This window comes from Leptodactylus fuscus, chromosome 1, assembly GCF_031893055.1.
Source record: "Leptodactylus fuscus isolate aLepFus1 chromosome 1, aLepFus1.hap2, whole genome shotgun sequence".
Taxonomy (NCBI): Eukaryota; Metazoa; Chordata; class Amphibia; order Anura; family Leptodactylidae; genus Leptodactylus; species Leptodactylus fuscus.
The window spans coordinates 210,876,047-210,897,561 of record NC_134265.1 but is presented as its reverse complement, the minus strand read 5'-3'; the positions used below and the strand labels follow the sequence as shown (position 1 = coordinate 210,897,561).

General features: G+C 41.1%; 1 protein-coding gene across 3 annotated transcripts in view; it reads right to left on the bottom strand.

The window, feature by feature from the left end:
• The window catches only part of NFIC (nuclear factor I C), a 136,930-nt gene that overhangs the window by 109,335 nt on the left and 6,080 nt on the right, over nucleotides 1–21,515 (bottom strand). For all 3 annotated transcript variants that reach the window (XM_075283438.1, XM_075283445.1, XM_075283433.1), the window contains exon 2: nucleotides 6,225–6,756. In XM_075283438.1, the coding sequence (XP_075139539.1) occupies nucleotides 6,225–6,756 (532 nt within the window). The remainder of the gene's footprint in view (nucleotides 1–6,224; nucleotides 6,757–21,515) is intronic.

Genomic DNA, 21,515 nt, shown 5'->3' with positions numbered 1-21,515 from the left:
ATAACTTTTACGGTGCCTGAATAGCCTTTTTAAAGGCTATTCACGCATATGTGGGGCTCTATCAGCATGATTTTGCTGATAGAGCCCCTTAAAATAGGAAAGAGCAGAACTCAGAACCGCCCATAGCCTGTAATAGCTCTCAGCACTGCAGAGGACATAACCCCTTCAGAGGCAAAGACACACCAAGCACTGATCAACAAGGCAACTCATCATGTGATCCATGCATGAGTGCTACCACAGAAACAGCATGCCCAGTGTGAACATTCCCCTGCAGTGCATCAGATGATTCATGCGCCGAATGCCGTTCAGACACTCTATGCCTGAGGCTGAGAGCGCAAAGAGCAGGTCATAACAGTTACACATGGTCACTATAATGGGGTCTATCTGGTGTCCAGCATTTCAAAACTTAAACCCGGCGGAGAAAAAAGTCCTCCGACTTTTCTCTCTGACGATTTTTTTGCAATTGAGCCTCCAACACAAATGTGAAATGTGCATTTTCACAGAAGAGTTAAGGCAGGACTTTGATGAATCTTAGGTAGTTCTCAATAATCTTCAGAAAGCAGAGAAAGAGAGAAAGACAGGTTCGGACTGGTCAGTTGGACCCCTAGCTAACCCTGGCATGGCACAGTACTGTGTACTTCATACAGATACTCCTAGTACGGCATCTGTATAATACACTGGGTAAATTATTTAAGACAATATCCAGTTCAACTTTATATTCTGTAGACATACGTGGTTAATGAGATGACATCTATGTGCAGAGTCTGGCCAACGTGTATCCTTCTTCCATGACCCCCATCTTTTCAGTTGAAATGCAGGGGCTCCAATCACTAACAGGAGCCCAGGATAAAAACAATCAGAGGCAATGGCTAGACAGCAAGCCACACTTGAAAAATAAATTTTATGTTGGCAGCACTTTGCGAATTTGCAAACAAGTGTCAGGTAATATTTGCATGTAGCTGTATAGTGCGCCCCCAGAATGAATTATACTGGCAGGCTCTAACCATAAAAAATTATGGTGTTTGGAAAGTAGGGATTCAAAACCAAAAATCGAAAAAAGCTACAAGCGGGAAGGACTTAAGCAAACTATTCTTTCAGTGATTTTTGTACCTATGAAATCATTACACTATTCATTTTGCCCATGTGAATAGCAAGATCAAATGCAATTGGTGACATGACGTAGTGAAATGGAGATCGATAATAAGGAATAGCAGCTGGAAACTGTGTTTGTATGGGTTAATACACATCTGTGAAGTCTGGCACTGAGAAAGTGACAGATGAGTCCCTCCCTCACTTTGCCAGGCAGACTGGTGCCATCTGCTGCATGTCTCAGGGCAAAGGGAGGAGAAAGCATATTCTTTGTAAAAGGGGGCATAGTAGAAAAAAAAAGAGAGGGTGGAGGAAAGGATATCAGTGATCTATATTTACCACTACCAAATACATTCAACATCTCTGTTGAGCGTCCATATTCTCTAACCTCTCTTCTATGTACATTTAGCACATTCAGTTAATTTCCTTAGAGATCTATTCTTTTTCCCAACCCCCAATATATTTCTCTTAAACCACCATTTGAGATAAGTAAATTTGTTAAGACTTCTGCAAAGAAACTACAGTGAGGAAAAGTGCATGTGACCTTCTAGGGAGAGAGAAAACAAGACAAAGAGTGAGACACAGGCAGATAAAGCCAAAGGGTCTGAAGGAGAAACACACAATAAGTGCACATAACCAAGCCTAGACACACATTCTCCCCTCAGAAGGGACACAATGTTCCAGGCTAAATTTCCCTAGAGTTTAAACCTTAAGGAGTCAGCGGGGCGCTGAGAGAATAATGCTGATGTAAGAGAGACAGAGCAAGACAGAAATAATAGAAAAGAAAGTGAAGCAAAGTAGAAATGCAAGGAATGAAAAATCATAGGGAGAGATTTATCAATACAATAGCACCATATTTATGACTCATTCAGACATATTCTCCAACAAAATGTATGTTGAAGAAAAAAGGAGGGTGATCTCTCATAAAAGAAATTGTATTTTAATGTATCATACTTCATAACAAATCAAAATTGAAAGATGACAAAGTATGCTAGCCGCATTCTCTGTAACCTTTTGGGTCTAGGATGCGAAGCTTACATGTCCAAAAATCTCAAATTCTGGATCCACACAATCATAAACGGAAAAGCACGACAGCATCCAAATGCAGCACCAAACTTCAATTTCTATAGATATGATCTTGAAAACTTTGAATCTATCAGATTTTTTATTATAGGGGCTTCCCTGGCAAATGACATAAGACCAGACCAAAACAAAATTACTTTGTTCTCTGTGTAGTGGCTGTATGGAGTTACTGCAACTTGGCTCCCATTCACCTGTGTAGGAGATGAGCAGGCTTAAAGGGACTATCCCATGAAGCGAAAGACTGCAGGACTCTCCTGAGCCAGGCTGAATGTGGGTGGAACTGGTGACAGTCAACGAGTGTTGGAGATAGCCAAGTGCTGTACCTATTGAAATGAATGGGTGCGTCGGCCATCATCAGTCTCACTCATTTTCAGCCTGACTGTGATGTTGAATGTGAAGCAGGAGTTGATCCTGAGATCTTTGCTTCAAGCAACAACCTCTTTAACTTTAACACAGGCTCTACAATGACAACAGAGATTTTTACTTCTTGATCAGTACTAAGAAACATCATTTGCCCGAAATATCTTTTTAATAAGAAGGTAAAGAATTATTACAGGTAAAGAATTATTACAGAAATTAAATCTATAATCCATTAAAATCCACCGAATCCATCGAATTCCACCACAGAGCAACCTGACTGCACTCACATGAAACACTGTATTTGGTTACTGCCATGGTCCCCTAAAAATGAGTATCTAGAGCAGGGGTAGGGAACGTACGGCTCTCCAGCTGTTGCAAAACTACAACTCCCAACATGCATACTTGCTCTGCTGTTCTGGGAACTCCCATGAAAGTGAATGGAGCATGTTGGGAGTTGTAGTTTCACAGCAGCTGGAGAGCCAAAGGTTCCCTACCCCTGATCTAGAGAATGTGAAATAGGAAAAGTTTTGTGAGTCAGTTTACTTCAGCAGGCCTTCCTGGCACTGGTTATTTGAAGACAGAGCTGAGAGGAATGCAAAAAAAGCAAACAGTATTTCAGCCCAATAGGTATGGGGGTTTGTGGTTTTAGTTAGTTACATCAAATATAGGAATTATCCAGGAGCATATTATTGATGACCTATTGTTAGGATAGTTCATCAATAGAAGATTGGCAAAGGAACTGAATGGCACAGAGTTTACAATAACTTTCACAGCTGATACATAGTATACAGAGCTATGCTAGCTGCGATAAGCTGTTTGGTGCTGTCACAGGTTATCACAAGGTGTCAGGCTGATATGCTGTTGATAATGTTTCTTAAGAATAGGTCATCATTTGTAAACTCCTAGAAAACCCCATTATGCTAAGGCCCCATGTTGCAGAAACTCAGCTTTTTCTGTTGCAGATTTTGCTGTGGTTTTTGAGTCAAAGCCAGGAGTGGATTGAGCAGAAGGAAAAAGTACAATTGCTTTTTGTAGATTTCCCACTCCTTTTGCAGCCATTCTTGGCTTTGGCGTTTCCGCAACATGGGACCTTAGCCTGAGGCTAAAGCCCCATGGGCCAGAACCACCGCGCTAAAGCGCTGTGGGAACAACCGCGGCGTGAACACATTATGGTTCTTCCCGTATCGCTTTGAACAGAAATTTCACAGAGTTTTCCTTTGTGGACTTTCTGTTACAATTATATCTATGGGAACTATGGGAAAGCTGCCGGCGTTTCAGTAAATATAATTGACATGCCGCGATTTTCAAAACCGCGACGCATGAATCCCATCCACTTTGCAAGTACTGTAAAATGCCGTGATTTTTCCCATGGCGTTTCCACTGTGGCCAAATCACAGCAATTCCGGCCCCAGCCTTAATGAGCAAAATAACTAAAAACAATATATAGATCTTAAAGGGGGTCATCTGAGCGTCTGTCACAGGTTGTATGTTAAAAGTCCCATCCCTTCACTTCCCACCAACCTCAACACAGCTGAAATTAAACTAAAAACTAAAAAAATAAGAAAAATCCTGGACAAACCCTTTAGGGCTTCTTTAACATACTTTTTTCCCTGTTTGATAAAAGCCATACCTACAGCATGCCAAGTTTTGAAAACAATTTATGGGCCTGAAAATAGCAAAGAAAGGATTAACCCCTTAGCGACCCTTGACGTAACTGTACGTCATGGGTCGCATGGGGATGTATGGAGCGAGCTCACACGCTGAGCTCGCTCCATACACGGCAGATGCCGGCTGTATCATACAGCCAGGACCTGCCAATAACAGCAGCGGTCGGTGCCCGAGCCGATCGCTGCTGTTAACCCTTTACACACTGCGGTCAAACGCGACCGCAGCGTGTAAACAGCGCAGGCGGCATGGGCGCCGCCATGTTTCCCCGATCGCCGCCCTCCTGAACGTCACATGAGGGCGGTGATCGGTTGCTATGACAGCCGGAAGCCTATTGAAGGCTTCCAGGCTTGTCTCTGCACTAGATCTATTAGACGATGCCAGAGGCATCGTCTAATAGAAGTGCTGCGATTTTGCTATTCACTGCAATACTGTAGTATTGCAGTGAATAGTATGGGCGATCAGACCCCCTAGGTTTCAAGGTACCTAAGGGGTCTGATCATAAATGTAACAGAAGAAAAAAAAAAGTTTTTAAAAGTATTAAAAAAATAAAAAAAATATAAAAGTTCAAATCACCCCCCTTTCCCTAGATTAGCTATAAAAGTAATTAAAGAACATTAAACATAAACATATTAGGTATCCCCGCGCTCCAAAATGCCCGAACTATTAGAATATTAAAACATTTATCCCGTACTGCGAACAACGTAGCGGCAAAAAAAATAAAAACAGCCAAAAAGCGTTTTTTTCAACACTTTGCCTCTTATAAAAAATTGAATAAAAAGTGATCAAACCATCAGATCTTTCCCCAAATGGTATCAATAGAAACGTCATCTTGTCCCGCATAAAAAGACACCACAACCAGCTCCATACATGGAAATATGAAAAAGTTACAGGTGTTAGAACATGATGACACAAATTTCTTTTTCTATTTTGCAAAGTTTATCATTTTTTTAAAAGTATCAAAACATTTCAAATACTATATAAATTTGGTATCACCGCGTTCGTACTGACACGTAGAACACAGGTAACATGTCATTTGTACCAAACAGTGAACGCTGTAAAAATTAAACCCATAAGAAAATGGCGCAAATGCATTTTTTCTCCAATTGCACCTCATTCTGAATTTTTTTCCAGCTTCCCAGTACATTGCACAGCATATTGAATGGTGCCATTACAAAGTACAATTTGTCCCGCAAACAATAAGCCATCATGTGACTCTGTGAACTGAAAAATGAAAAAGTTATGGCTCTTGAAATGTGAGGAGGGAAAAACGAAAATGCAAAACCAAAAAATGGCCTGGTCCTTAAGGGGTTAAAAGCATCACACACATAAAACACACTGCCCCTTTTTAACAAATAGTGAGATATAATCTGAAAATGCACCAGATTTATTACATTGTCTAATTTTCATTTAAACCGCCTTTCGGTTGGCTTATTTTGAGCCAGAATTTTTCGACAGTATTTCACTGCATTTTTGGCACACTTAAGCCATGATCCTTTTTATGACAATCCACATCCACACGTCTAGCTGGTCAAAAAAAATTGACTTCAAACTAGGTGCACCACACTGGACCAAAGAAGCACCATTTTAAAGCCAATGTCTAATCTTATCCACTATGATAAATCTAGATCACTGAAAAAAAAAAAGCTGTAAAAACACTGCAAGAGTATTTTTTCTAAAATAAAAAAAAAAATAAAAAAAATTGCTAATACACCCTTTTGGCTCAAAAGAATTGCAGCAAAATCTGAAACATTAAAAGCACTGCTTTGCTGCAACATGTGGCCTCAGCCTCAATGGTTATAAATAGGTCTGAGTTGCAAAACAAATGAGTAAGCTTGGTCTGGTTTGAGGGAAAATAGCAAACCCTTTTAAAATGTGTCTTGCCGCAGGTACACAATACTATTCATACCTCAAACAAGTCAAAAAGTCCAGCAAGGTAAAATACTAATATAGAAGAGATTTGTTAAGGTACACAAAAAAACATTGTAGAAACATGGTTGGAACACTGAATGAAAATATTGTCTCACCTCTCTCTCGAATAAAGTAAGCCAAGTACAGGTCTAGTTCTTTTACGGAGACACTGATATGGTGCGGCTGCACACACAACTGGGGGTTTGAGCAGTGTCCTGCCTTCATCAGTCTCTCCCCATCTGTACTCTCCAACGGAATGCCTTTAAAAAGGATTACCATGACAAGATCCAACCTCCAGACCTTATCTGCTTGTCGTAGACAGTCTATTCTCCTCATCTTGCCCTTCTGGTCCGGGTTTGAGAGGACACAACTGGCTGCCTTCTTTCCAGTAATAGACAAGACAAAGTCCTCTCGAAACTCTGGTCTGATATCTTTGCGAAGCTTTGCTAAAAGGCGTGATGCCCATTTCTGCTTAACCTCGGCTTTCTCATTCAACAGTTCATCTTTTACACCTCGTTCTTCCTCTTTAGTCATTTTTTTCTCATGTTTCTTGAAATATTTTCTTTTTCGTGCCTGAAGGTTGAACCAGGTGTAGGCAAAAGCTCGTACATGAGGGAGCAGGGCTTCAATAAAAGGGTGAAATTCATCCTGGATAGGAAGAGTGAAAAGTATTATTAGCCGCTCTAAGGTAGCCAAATTATCAGTTTCAGAGTGTGATATGAAAAGCACAAACTCCAGTGTGATACTAATAATTATTACATACAGTGCTCCGCAACTATTTGATCAAAATAACAATGTAAATGAGTACCTTAAGGCTAAGGCCCCACGTAGCGAGCTGTGGCCAAAATATGCTGCGGAAAAGAAGAGGCGGAAGTGCATCACATTTTTTTCTTCAGCGCTTTTCCCAGAAAGTCCGCAGTGTTTTTACACTGTGGACTTTCTGCCCCTATTATACCAATATGGAAAACACCAGCGTTTCCGTAAGTATAGTTTACATACTGAGATTTGAACAGGAACTGTGAACAGGAGTGGTGCTGTTCTTTTTCTTATTTTGTTTTTTGGTGTTTTTTTTAAGAGAAAGTAGCCTTGATTTTGAATACCGTACAACCTCTTCCAGGATGTATCCTAGTTTGTTGGGGGGAAAAATTCTACATATTACAGTACATTATAGCATTCCTTCAAAAAATAAAACCACTTTTCTATTGCAAAGAACCATCTTTGCCTCTCCACTTCTCAGGCTGCTTTCCTTTTGCTTCCCTTCTATTTTAGCATCTAAAAATATTGGTATCCAGCTTCACACACTAAGACTCTGTTCCCACGGAGTAACGCAACGCTCATTCTGACACGTAAACAGGTCTCAGAGTGAGCGCTGTAAAACAGAATCCCATTGACTTCAATGGGTGCCATCTTACGCGCGCAACACATTGAAATCAATGGATTAAAAAGCCTCCCATTGACTTCAATGCGTAGAGCGCCTAAGACGGCACCCATTGAAGTCAATGGGATTCTGTTTTACAGCGCTCACTCTGAGACGTGTTTACGTGTCAGAATGAGCGGCGCGTTACTCCGTGGGAATGGAGCCTTAAATGGAGGCTACAAGTCACAAAAGCGTTTTTCGACCATTTGGGGACTCAGTCCCCCATTCTGCTTAAGAAATGCAGAGAGAAAAGTCCTACAAGCAGGATTCCGGGGGGTTACTGATTTTTAAGCAGATAGAATTTCCATTTTTTCACTGTTTTGATTCTGAATAACAATTCCCCAAAATGATATAACTAAAAAGCTCACCTGATCCCGCAAAAAAGGACGCCCTGTGCATCCCCGTACACGGAAGTATACAATAGTTACGGGTGTCAAAATATGGCAACTTTTAGAAAAAAAAATGTTTTTGCAGTTCTGGATTTTTGTTAAGGGGTTAAAATGTAAATAAAACCATATAAATTTGATATCCCCAGAATCGTACCGAAACATAGAATACAGGTAACATATCATTTTGGCTGCACAGTGAATGCCATAAAAACAAAGCCCGTAAGAAAGTTGCACAAATGCACTTTTTTTTTCAAATCCACCCCATTCCGAATTTTTTCCAGTCTCCCAATATATTGTACAGAATAATTAATGGTAGCACCAGGAAGAAAAAATTTGTCCTGCAAACATTAAGACCTTCAATGGCCCCGAGAGCGGGAAAAAAAAAGTTATGGCATTTAGAAGGGAGAGGGGAGCCAAAAACGTAAATCTAAAAATTTATTTGATGGGAAAGGGTTAATAACCGATAGCATACAGGTAAAATGCATAGTAACATGTTCAACTCAAGAACATAGATTCTCATTATTATTCTAGTGTTGTCTGCCATTACCTGGTAAATATGCTTGCTTTTTACCACAATTTGTGACATACGCCACTTTCCAAATTATTCTGCAAATCGGATTTAAGTGTCATGAAGATTTAAAATTTTTGCTTTTCAATTAAAATCATGGATGGTATTGCGCCTCACAACAATTTGAGATTGATTTCAGTGACAAACAGCTGTGATAATTAGTTTGCCAGCTGAGCCCAATTAACTAAAACCTACTTAAGAAGGACGTTCCACATTATTAAGCAGGCTAATGGTTTCAAGCAATATGGGGGAAAAAAAGGATGTCTCTACTGCTCAAAAAAGCATCAAATAGTGCAATGCCTTCTAGTCTAACATTAGATATCTCATGAAAACATGTGTCATCATATAACTGTGATTCAGAGCACATTCGGGTTTGTGCACATAAAGGCATAATGAGGAAGGTTTCTCCCAGACAAATTCAGAAAGCAGATGCTAAAATACCATTACAAAGCAGCAAACAGGCATTTGGAGCTGTTGGGGCCTCTGGAGTCAAGGTGTAGGATCTTCCAGAGGCTTGCAGTTGTGCATAAACCTACTATTAGGCCACCCTTTAAATAGTGCTCACAAGCAGAAATGGTTGCAGTGGGCCTAGGCATACATGAATACGAAGTTTGAAACTAAGTTTGTCTTGATTACTGATGAATGTCATGCAATTCTGAATGGTCCAAATGGATGGTCACCATGTTCCAAAAAGGCTGAAATGTCAGCAAGGAGGTGGTGGAGTCATTTGGGTCAAAATCATGGGAACAGATCTGGTAGATCCCTTTGGGTCCCTGAAAGTATGAAAATGACCTCTGAATAAAATATAGAGTTTCTGACTGACCACTTTTTTCTGTGGTGCAAAAAGAACTGTGCCTTCTGTAGCAAAGCAATCTTCATGCATGACAATCTACCATCTCATGCAGAAAAGAATATTTCTGAGTCATTGGCTGCTATAGGCATAAAAGGAGGGAAACTCATGATATGGTCACCATCCTCCCCTGCCTTTAACTCTATTGAGAACCTCTGGAGTATCTTCTAGAAAAAGATGTATGAGGGTAGGAGGCAGTTCACAGGCAGAAAAATATTCAAGTAGAAACTATACAAAAACTGCAATGTACATTGCAACAAAAAAAAAAAAAAAACACCAAAATTAGGTGTTTGGGTTTTTTTTTGCTGAGACGGACCTACTGGAGAGGAGTGTAATACAGTCCATTCCATACAAGTAGGTTCAGACATCAGAAAGTAAAGAGGAATTTTAGGCAGACATCTGAATCACGGTGGTGGATACAGAACATCAGCAGACCCTTGCGGTACTCCACTGCTAATTAGGCCCAAATAAATGGGTCTAACCAGTGGGGAGTCTCAAGTTGTGGCCTCTGAATCAGCTGCAGAATGCACAGCAAGATCCAGCAGGACACTTTTTTTTTTAAGTGTCCTGCACTAATTGTTTTCAATGGGAGACAGAATGAGGGAAGAATCAGTTGTTTGAATGAACTGTGGAATCAGTGTAAGCGCTGTGACCCCTTCTCTGTTTACACAGTGTCTTTCATCTCATAGCGGCCATGTAATGTAACTACAGCCTCGTCCTATACACATCTATGTGACAAGGCTTGAATTACATCACTTGGTCACTGTAAACAGACAGCATGTGATATAAACAGGTGCCATAGTCCCTTCATACAGCTGATCAATGGGTAACTTATCTCTTATTTATGTTTTATTCTGAGGATAGATCATCAATAAAAATGAGCTGGAAAACTCCTTAACCCCTTCCCGACATTCGCCGTAATAGTACGGCGCTGCAGGGAAGGGCTTCCCGCAAACTGCCGTACTATTACTGCAGATGCATGGTGCGCACACAGAAACTGTGTGCGCACCATGCACAGCGGGTGACAGCCGTAATACACGGCTGACAATGCCCCGTGACACCCGCGGTCGGAACCGGGTCTGATCGCGGGTGTTAACCCCTGATATGCCGGCGGTCAACATGACCGCCGGCACCTCCGGGGTTTCAGTTCAAAATGGTGCCGATCGGCACCCCCCGCGCCGGTTTCGGGGGGTGCCGGTGTTCGTAGGGGGCAGCCCGGGGTCTGATCAGTGACCCCGGGTCTGCCCCATCACTTACCCCGTCCTCGCACCTGGCTGATCCTGCCGTAAATGAAGCTGTCAGCCTGTGCGTCTACACAGGCTGACAGCTTCCTATACAATGCAATACACGTGTAACACGTGTATTGCAGTGTATATGTAGTGAAGCGGTGATCAACCGATCACTGCTTCAATCCCCCATGGGGACAGAAAAAAAAAGTTAGAAAAAAGTAAAAATAAAAAAGTTTAAATAAGTTTAAAATAAAATAGAAATAAATAAAGCCCCAAAAATCCCATTTTCCCCATATAAAATGTTTTATTATGTAAAATAAAGAAAAATAGAAAAAAAACATTACATATTTGGTATCGCCGCGTCCGTAATAACCTGAACAATAAGATTAAAACATTATTTAACCCGAACGGCGAACGGCGTAAAAAAAAAAAACGTAGAAAACCGCACAAAATAATGATTATTCACCACCTTTCCCTTACAAAATGTTCAATAAAAAGTAATCAAATGGTCAGATGAAAACCAAAATAGTACCAATAAAAAGAAGAGATGTTCCCACAAAAAATAAGCCCTCAACCAGCTCTGTCTAGCGAAAAATAAAAATGTTATGCCTTTCAGAAGATGGCAATGCAAAAATAATGATTTTTTTCCCTAAATTGAATTTTATTCTGCACAAATAGCAAAGCATTAAAAAATAATATAAATGAGATATCGCCGTAACCGTACCGACCCGCAGAATAAAGGTAACATGTTACTTATGCTGTACGCTGCGCGGGAAAAAAAAAAAATGCTAAAAAGCAATGTCAGAATTGATGTTTCCTTTTACATCCCACCCAGAAAGCGTTAATAAAATGTAGTCAATAAGTTACAGGCCCCAAAATGGTGGCATTGAGAAGTACATCTAATACCGCAAACAACAAGTCCTCATATGGCCACATTGCCAGAAGATAAAAATAAAAATCTAGCTTGTACAATGTGAAGACAAAAACCCCAAAAGTCGCCAAATCATTAGGACATAAGTGGCTGCGACTAGAAGGAAATGTATAAGCGGTGCGAGCGTTTTCAGGGGACCCCCCATATTTAGAGCTTATGAGGGATAATACACCAGCGCTGATCCCCCAGAATGCCCCTCTTCCCTGTCCGTGTCATAGGAGCTAGTGGGAAAATAAAATAGGATTTGGTGTGCCCAATTTACTCCGCACAGCTTACACATTCACTTCGGGGTTACTAATGCTCACTACATCACTTAATAAATTCTTTGAGGGGTGCTGTTTTCAAAATGGGGTCACTTTCTAGAGGTTTCCACTGTTTTGACACCTCAAGGGCTTTGTAAATGCAACATGGCTCCTGAAACTGATCACAGCCATATCTGTCCTCTAAAAGCTCCTTGGCGCGCCTTCCCTTCTGCGTCTCGCTGTGCGTTCATATATTACTTTACACCCACAAATGGGGTACTATGGTAGTCGGGAGAACTTGCATAACAAATTGTGGGATGCGTTTTCTCCTTTAACCCCTTGTGAATGTGCAAATTCTAGGGCTAAACGAAAATATTAGTAAAATAAATTCAAATTTGAAAATTTCACCTCCATTTTGTATTAATTCCTGCTAAGCACTTATAGGGTTAAACTACTAGGTATGGGGCCACACGGTGGCTCAGTGGTTAGCACTGCAGCCTTGCAGCGCTGGAGTCCTGGTGTTCAAATCCCGCCATGGGCAAAAAAACATCTGCAAGGAGTTTGTATGTTCTCCCCGTGTTTGCATGAATTTCCATCCCATATTCCAAAATAAGACATACTGATAGGGAAAATGTACATTGTGAGCTCCATGTGGGGCTCACAATCTACATTTAAAGAAAAAAAAAAAAAAAAAAACTACTAGGTATATGTTGTTTTGGCTTATTTAAGGGGTGCAGTTTTGAAAATGGGGTGATTTATGGGGGGCTTTAATACAGGGGTCTTTCAAAACGGATAATAACTGGATTAGGCCCTTTAAAAAATGGGTTTTGGAAATTTCTTGAAAATTTTGAATATTGTTGTTTCACTTGTAAATCTTATAATGTCCGTAAAAATTAAAAGGGCGCCTAAAGTTTAATGCCGACATAAAGCGGAGATCTGGGACATGAGATTTATGATATAATTTTGGCAGTCTGACTATCTGTATGTAATGTACTTCATTTCAAACTTTATAAAATGCATATTTTTCAAAATTTCCACCAAATTTCCAATTTTTTCATAGCTAAACACAAAACATATTAACCAAAATTTACCACTAACATGAAGTACAATGTGTTACGAAAAAACAATCTCAAAATCACTTTGGTAAGTTAAAGCGTTCCAAAGTTATTGCCACATAAAGTGACACATGTCAGTTTTGAAAAATCGAGCTTGGTCAGGAAGTCAAAAAGTGCCATCGGCGAGAAGGGGTTAAAGGGGCTCTATCAGCAAAATTATGCTAATAGAGCCCCACATATGCGTGAATAGCTTTTAAAAAGGCTATTCAGGCACCGTAAATGTTATATTAAACCCCCATCCCGTTTTTAAATAAAAGCATTAAAACATATATGCAAATCTTACCGAACGTGCACCATGGGCGGGGATGCGCGATGTGACGTCAGCTTCGGGCACGCCTACCTCTTCTATCTTCTTGTAGTAATGCCCTCTGGTTCCGTGTCTTCTTCCGGCTTCTTCTCTTCAAATCCCGCTCCTGCATAGTAGCGATTCCCTCCGAAGCGCTAGTGCGCAGGCTCACTCGCGAACTGCCATTAAGTAAAATGGCGAGTGAGCCTGCGCAGTAGCGCTTCGGAGAGAAGCGCTACTACGCAGGCGCGGGATTTGAAGAGAAGAAGCCGGAAGACACGGAACCAGAGGGCGTTACTACAAGAAGACAGAAGAGGCAGTCAAGCTGACGTCGCATCGTTTATCCCCGCCCATGGTGCACGTTCGGTAAGATTTGCATATATGTTTTAATGCTTTTATTTAAAAACGGGACCGGGGTTTAATATAACATTTACGGTGCCTGAATAGCCTTTTTAAAGGCTATTCACGCATATGTGGGGCTCTATTAGCATAATTTTGCTGATAGAGCCCCTTTAAGCTTAAAGGGATTCTACCACTAAACCAACATTTTTTCTAATTACCACGCCGGAATAGCCTTAAGAAAGGCTATTTGTCTCTTACCTTCAGACGTGATCTCCGCAGCGCCGTTCCTTAGAAATACCGGTTTTAACTGGTATGCAAATGAATTCTCTGCAGCAATGAGGGCGCTCTTGCTCTTGTAGTTCAATACAGAAGTGTACTGCACAGGCGTTGGAAGTTGGACCGACAGAAGAAGACAGAAGAGGCGGGGTTGCAGCTGAAGATGGAGGCGTCGCTGGAAAGAGCTCCCGGGCAGCAGTGGGGACGTGTTTGAGCGCTGGGGGCCGCCTTCATTGCTGCAGAGAACTCATTTGCATACCGGTTAAAACCGGTATTTCTAAGGAACAGCACTGCGGAGACCACGTCTAAAGGTAAGAGACGAATAGCCTTTCTTAAGGCTATTCCAACGTGATAATTAGAAAAAAATGTTGGTTTAGTGGTAGAATCCCTTTAAGGCCCCACATGTAGTCCTGCAGCAAAAAATGCATTACGTTTCTCCTTGTAGCCCTTTGCACAGCGAGCTAGGTAAATATAGTTTTTTTTGGTACAGTAAGCAATTTAGAAGGTAGGCACGGGGGTGGAAGGGGGCTTGGTAGCTTATATTAGAAAGATCAGTTTATCCTCCTTTAAATTTTTAAAACACATCAAAGTGTTTTTTGAGCATATTATACCAGAATTATGGTGCTTATTTTATTTATAACCCCATGGCTTTATGTAACTGCTGAAACCAGACATATTCAACCCACAACTAAAGAGCGTTTAATCGAGTGGGTTTTTTTTTTTGCTTCAATTTTGTCCAAAATGCTGGCAAAATATTGTGGTTTGCAAAACATTGTGTTGCTTTTTACATGGTTCAACAGCAAAAGCTGCAATTCACTTTTCTCTTTCTAGGAACTGAGTTGCATATGTCCACATTTACATGGCGGTATTTTGGTCAGCATGTTCCATTCGTGATTATAGGGGAAGTTCACACGGAGTAATGCACCGCGCATTCAGGCACGTATACACGTGTCAGAGCGCGGCACTTCTAAACTGATCCCATTCATTTCAATGTGTGCTGGCATACACGCGATACACATTGGAATCAATGGGTTACAAAGCCTCCCGTTGATTTCAATGTGTATCACGCGTATGCCGGCACACATTGAAATGAATGGGATCAGTTTAGAAGCACCGTGCTCTGACACGTGTATACGTGCCTGAATGCGCAGCGCGTTACTCCGTGTGAACTGCCCCTTAAGATGAAGTTTAGGATACACTCCTTGTTTTAGCTTACACATTCTGACATAGTGAGTTCACATTTGCATTGGGTTTTCTGTCATAAGAACAGAAAAACAGAAAGCAAGCCTCAGACAGATATATTATGGGACATGAAATCATATGACCATTGACTATAACAAGGACCTTCATTTTACTAGACCACAAAGCACTGGCCCTATTTTGTCTGGCATTTTTGATATGATCTACAACAAAGACTATGTGTGAACACAGAGTAACCAAAATAGTGTTGTCGAAATGTAGCCTTATAGTCTGAAACTAACATATCTGCTTAGTAAAAATCTGGGTTTAAGAAGTTATTTGGCAAAAATTCTCTGTGTAGGATCACCCTTTGACAACCTAAAAGAAGCTGAGCTTATAAAGGAAGATCCCCAATCAGCTCTGTATGAGCGCTGATGTCCTTAGAAATCAATGGACTCCATTGATTTTCATAGGCACTCTGCAATGCTGCTATGATATCATGCAGTGAGTATATCTAATTTAATTGAATGCTAGACAAACCCTGATTTCAAAAAATGAAGAAATATGGGTGGGCACTCACCAATCAGTAGAAGGCATTTTTCTTCCTTTATGTAAAATGATACCTTTATTAGAGTACAATAAAATAAATCCTCAGGGAGGGAGAGATGACATAGATGGCAGAAAAAACAGGCAACAGCCGTTTCGCGTTGTCAAACGCTTTTTCAAGCCTAATATGCATATTGTTTCATAATACGTCATAATACACGTGTAAAATGTTATTGAAGTCGATGGGAGTCTTATTTTTACATGTGTATTTTGCCACAATACACGCGCGTTTACTCTGTGTGAACGGGCCCTTAGACAGCCCTTAAACTAGACAGCTTAACAATATACCAAAATTATCAAAAAGCAACAGACACTTTCATAAATCTGGTGCAGTTTAAGCCAAGAGTAGATTGAGCAGAAGGTATGAGTACTTTCTATATATTTCTCATTCCTTTTGTAGCCATTCTTAGCTTTGGCTCAAAGAAACCTCAACAAAATCTGCAACAAAAAACACAGTTTTAACTTTATCACAGTTGCTTCTGAGAAGCTATGCCTCTCTAATATGCTCTTTTTATACAGTCATTTGACCTAATTTCATTGCACTCTTGTGTTCTTTACATTACACACTACATCCCAACTTTTTTAGAATTAGAATTTGGGGTTGAACTAATTGATACAATTCATACATTTAAGGGTATTTACTAACCCAGCTATGCCTTGTCATAAATGTCATAAATAAAGCACACCATACGCCAGTGAATGAGATATGAAGATTGCCATTGAAAATTCTTCATATATACATAATATACCTAAAATACTATCTGCACAAAAAAAAAAAAAAAAAAAACACACACATATGACAAATGAAGAGAGATTGGGGAAAAAATAGGAAGCAAACACAGAGCATACTTATTATGCTGTGTTCACACCAGCGTTCGGTCTCCGTACTCAGATTTCTGTCTTCTTCTGGCAGAGGACGGAAACCTGTCAGACCGTGTCCGGCCGTGAGCGCCAGTGAGCTGGCCGTTTTTTTTAAACTGGACACACAGTCCTGCATGTCTGACTTTTTGTCCGGTTAAAAAAAAAAAAAACGGTTTCTCCACGGAGGGCATAAAACATTCACCGGCGCTCACGGTTGGACACTTTTCAAACCCATTCAAATGAACGGGTTTGAAAAATGCCTGCAGGTTTCCGTTTCCTGCCCAGTTTCGGGCAGGAAACGGAAACCTGTATAAATGGAGACCGAGAGCAGATGCGAACGAGCCCTTACAGAGACACTTTAGTATTTTTTTTTTTTTATTTATTTCTGGTCATGTACCTGGTTCCCCAATGTAAGTATTTTAGCTGCTGTAAATTATGAAGCCAGTCTGATAATCTAATCTTAAGAATTCTGCTCCATTGGATGACACTTTTGTGCACCAGATGCACTATAGCCAGACAAAGCTGGATGTATATAACGTTTTTATGTCCAATGCTGGGAAAAATACTGCATCATAACTGATGTTCCAGATGTCAGACATTATCCCATAGAAATCAATAAGATCAGATTCAATGCAACATTTATGTGCCATGCTGACAGAGAATATATGTGAACCCAAACCAAGTCAATTTAAATGTCCCTGTTGTTAAAGCCCCACATTGCAGAAAAACTGTTTTTATGTTGCAGATTTTGCAGCGTTTTTTTGAGCCAAACCAAGGAGCAGTGTTAGGGTGCATTCAGACTACGTAACGCCGGGCGTGTATGAGAGCCGTACACGCTGGCATTACGGCAGACTGCCGAACACTTCCCATTCACTTCAATGGGAGCGCTCGTAACAGCGGCGTTTACGAGCGCTCCCATTGAAGTGAATGGGAAGTGTTCGGCAGTCTGCCGTAATGCCGGCGTGTACGGCTCTCATACACGCCCGGCGTTACGTAGTGTGCATGCACCCTTAGACTGAGATATCTAGGGCCCACCAGTGTAATTGATTCTAGGGGTCCACTAGTAACAGAAAAGACTGCTGCAGATTAGCTGTACCGAAACAGTGTAGATACAGGTAATAACCTGTTGGAAGCCATGCTGCTCACCTGCCATACAATGTGCACCACAGCACTTCTAAACCCACCTCTAAAAGCAGGCAGTGTGGCTCCTGATATTGTTAACATTACCTGTAGTCGCAATGTCCTGGAAAAGCTGATCTGCAGAGAACCTAGCTATTGGACTCTGCAGATGTTACAATGATGGCCTATCCTAATGACAAGGCCATCAATATTAGAAAGGAATTGGAGCAACCCATGTGGCAGATGTGTAAGATTTAAAAAAAAAAAAAAAAAAAAAAAAAAACCATACTCACCTGTCCCTGGAGGTTGTCTGCCACCAGCGACCTTTCATTCTCAAGCTGGCGTCTTCTTACTGAGAGCCCTCATGATAGGCCATAAGTACCTAATTGGTAAAGGACCAACACACAGTCCCATCAGCCGTATGGAGCAACTTCAGGCACACATCCTGTACACAAGCAGAAAGCTCAGTCTGGTAGCAGTCGGGCACCATCACTGCAACTTAGTTCCAACCGACTTCAATAATTGCAGAAATGCAGTGAAGGCGATGGACACCAGAAGCAGCTCCAGGGATCATGTGTCGTGTGTCCCGAGGGCAGGCCATAAAAAATTAAAGGAGTTACCCAGCTTCCAAAAATTATCTGCAAATACCTCCACAGCAGTGCTCAATGCTTATTAATACTTATTTTACTTGAGACTCTTTGTATCACTGTAAGAGCTCGTTCACGTCAATCTACGTCATAATCCACCCCCTCACAATGGTGGTCTATGTAGACCGCTAGCGACATGACCTTTCTTGAGGCGGATTCCGCCTCAGGAAGACAATACAAGTGAATGGGAGGCGGAAACCGTGACGAGGTTTTTGGTAAAAACCACGACCAAAAACCACAACATGGTTTTTTAACGTCCATTCACTGTCCGGGAGGGAAAAACCACCTGGCATTTTTTGAGGCGGTTTTTACCAAAAAACGCTCCAAAAACGCCTCAGTGTGCAAAAACCGCTATCTAATTCCTGAAGCAATTTTTTCTGGACCAAATTACACCACACGGTATTCACATGTGAACTAACCCTTAAGGTCCATTCACACAAAGGAAAATGGCACTTTATTTGTCGCTGAATTTTCCACTATGAAAAATGCCTCCCATTGATTTCAATGGGTTCCGCTAGCTTTTTTTTCCTACTAGCGGAATTTTACACGCTGAAAAAAAAAGCTAATGGCACCCATTGAAAAAAAAAAAGCTAGTGGCACCCATTGAAGTCAATGGGAGGCTTTTTTTTTCAGCATGGAAAATTCAGCACCAAATAAAGCACCACTTTCCTCCATGTGAATGGACCCTTACTTACATGCAGTAAATCTGTGAAGAAATTACATTTTCCATGATACATCTGTCTGCTCTCACTCACTGTAGAAGTTCACTCCCCCTCCCTCTTGGGACATACGGTGGCCCCTTCATTGGTCCCACTTATAGCATTATTGTATCATTACTTACCTGTCTGCTCCACAGTCCTGCTCCTTCTTGCTCTGGGCACACTGTTGTGATATCATGTGTGTCCAAAGCGGGAGGGGCCAACGAGAAGATAGGCAATTATCTTGTAGATCACAGGCTTAATGTGGCTTGTGGCCTACAAGTCAGGAAGTGGTAAGGCTGCAGTTTCCTACTCTACCAATAGCAGAACTGGGTTGAGGAGCCAATTTTCTCTGGTTCTGCGATTTGGTTGTATTTTTAACAACCATATTGTAGAACTGAGGAGAAGTGACTGCATTCGCTTAGCGATTTTCACTCCTGCTCACAGCCTTCTATTCACTCTCTTTAGCCTTCAATGGGCTCTGTGCACCATATATCATGTCGTGATGATGTAATGCATGGCGCAAAGGGGCCTGTTGGAGGCTAATTCGGAAGAATGCAGTGAGCAGGAGAGAGCATAGGCAAGCAAATAGGGGCCATTACTGAACATCCACTATCTCTTAAAAAGCCATGGGGATCTAGAGGGGCCCACGAAAGACACTGAGCCCACTGGGGAATACACCACTCTGAACTTGCCAAAGAGTGGTTATAAAAGGAATGGAAAATATATAGGAAGCTATTATACTTCTCTCTTCTGCTCAATCCACTTCTGGCTTTGCCTAAAAAACCGCAGCAAAATCTGCAACAACAAAAAAGCAGCTTTTCCGCAAGATGGGACCTTAGCCTGAAAGCTAAGCAGTGCGAACTTAAACTGCACCAGATTTATCAAAATGTCTGATAAATCTGACATATTCTTCAACTGTCTAGTCTTAATTTATACCTCCTGCACCACCTTTTTTTTTTTTGCAGATTTTGTTGTGGTTTTTTTGAGCTGACGCCAAGAATAGCTACAAAAAGGAATGGGAAATGTATAGGAATCTCCTATACTTCTAGCTTTTGCTCAATCCACTCCTGGTTTTGTCTCAGAAAACCGCAACAAAATCTGCAACAAAAAAACTCCATTTCTGCAACGTGAGCCCTAAGGCTGAGGCCCCACCTTGCGGAAACGCAGCTCTTTTTGTTACAGATTTTGCTGCGGCTTTTTGAGCCAAAGCCAGGAATGGATTGAGAAGATTGGAGAAGTATAAGAACTTCCTATATACTTCCCATTCTTTTTGTAGCCATTCTTAGCTTTGGCTCAAAAAACCGCAGCAAAATCTGCCACAAAAAAAAGCGAAGTTTCCGCAATGTGAGGCCTTAGCCTAAAGATATTTGGGTGCACTTATTAACCCATTGATAGCACTAGCAGACCTTTTTTAAAAATAATTTATTGCCTGGAAAACCCCTTTAGGCTAAGCCCCCACGGGCCGGAACCACCGCGCTAAAGTGTGAACGCACTGCGGTTCTTCCCGCAGCGCTTTTAACTGAAAGTTCACAGAGTTTTCTTCCGCTGACTTTCTGTTACAATTATATCTATGGGAAAGCCGCCAGCGTTTCCGTAGATATAATGGACATGCTGCGATTTTCAAAATCGCAATGGTTTTGAAAATTGCAGCATGTCCGCACTGCGATTTTTTCCGCAAAGTGGGCATGGAATTCGCTTGAATCCCATCCACTTTGCAAGTACTGTAAAACGCCACAATTTTTCCCACAGCATTTCCGCCGCAACGTTTCCAGCCCGTGGGGTCCTGGCTTAAGTCTTGTATACTTTCCAAAAGTTGCTATTGCAGAACTCCCCCTTAAGAGAAATCACAAGCTATGTATTTTGTAAAAAGAACATTTCAGGAATGTGCCACATATGCCAATATACACATTTCAATGATCAATAATATATAAGCACAGCTTCAATCCTTTATACAGTACATAAAGAAAGCTGAGAACAGAACTCTCAGCTATAATAATTGCTGTGGGTCGATGAATGGTTAACTTCACAAAGCGAATGCAAGAAATGGAGGGAGGGAGATCTTACTTCCGGAGTAAGAACAGGTGGAGCTCGAGAGGGGTGTTTGTGTTAAGAGAACAGAAAGTAAGGTTATACGAGGACAAAGATTCTGTGTGTGCATTTAGGAATATAAACAGATAGTAGAAATGTGGAAACATATAACATATACATACATATTATTTAATGGAAATATCTACTACTGTGTTATCCAGTTACATGGCACAAGTATGTACCATTATGCCATCAAGCTTTTACGTTTGTGAAAAATAAGCAGTTTAATAACAAGGCAGGTCCCTGTGCCAAGAATTTAACATTAAATTACTGCTCAATATAAATTTTATTTTTAAGAATGTGTGAAGTATGTTTCTGCAGATACAAAAAGCTCCAACATATAGTTGTAATGCCCTAGCTACATGTAGTAAGCATTTCCAGCTGTTGTTTTCATTCTCTTAGGCCCCTTTCACACGACCATGTGTAAGTTCGGGTTTTCCCCAGATAGCACAATGACCCATTTATTTCTGTCAGCTCAAGCACATGACCATGTATTACTTCAAAATAACTTTTTAGGTAAAACTGCAGACTGTACCAATGGTGCAATAGGTAGGTCATCTA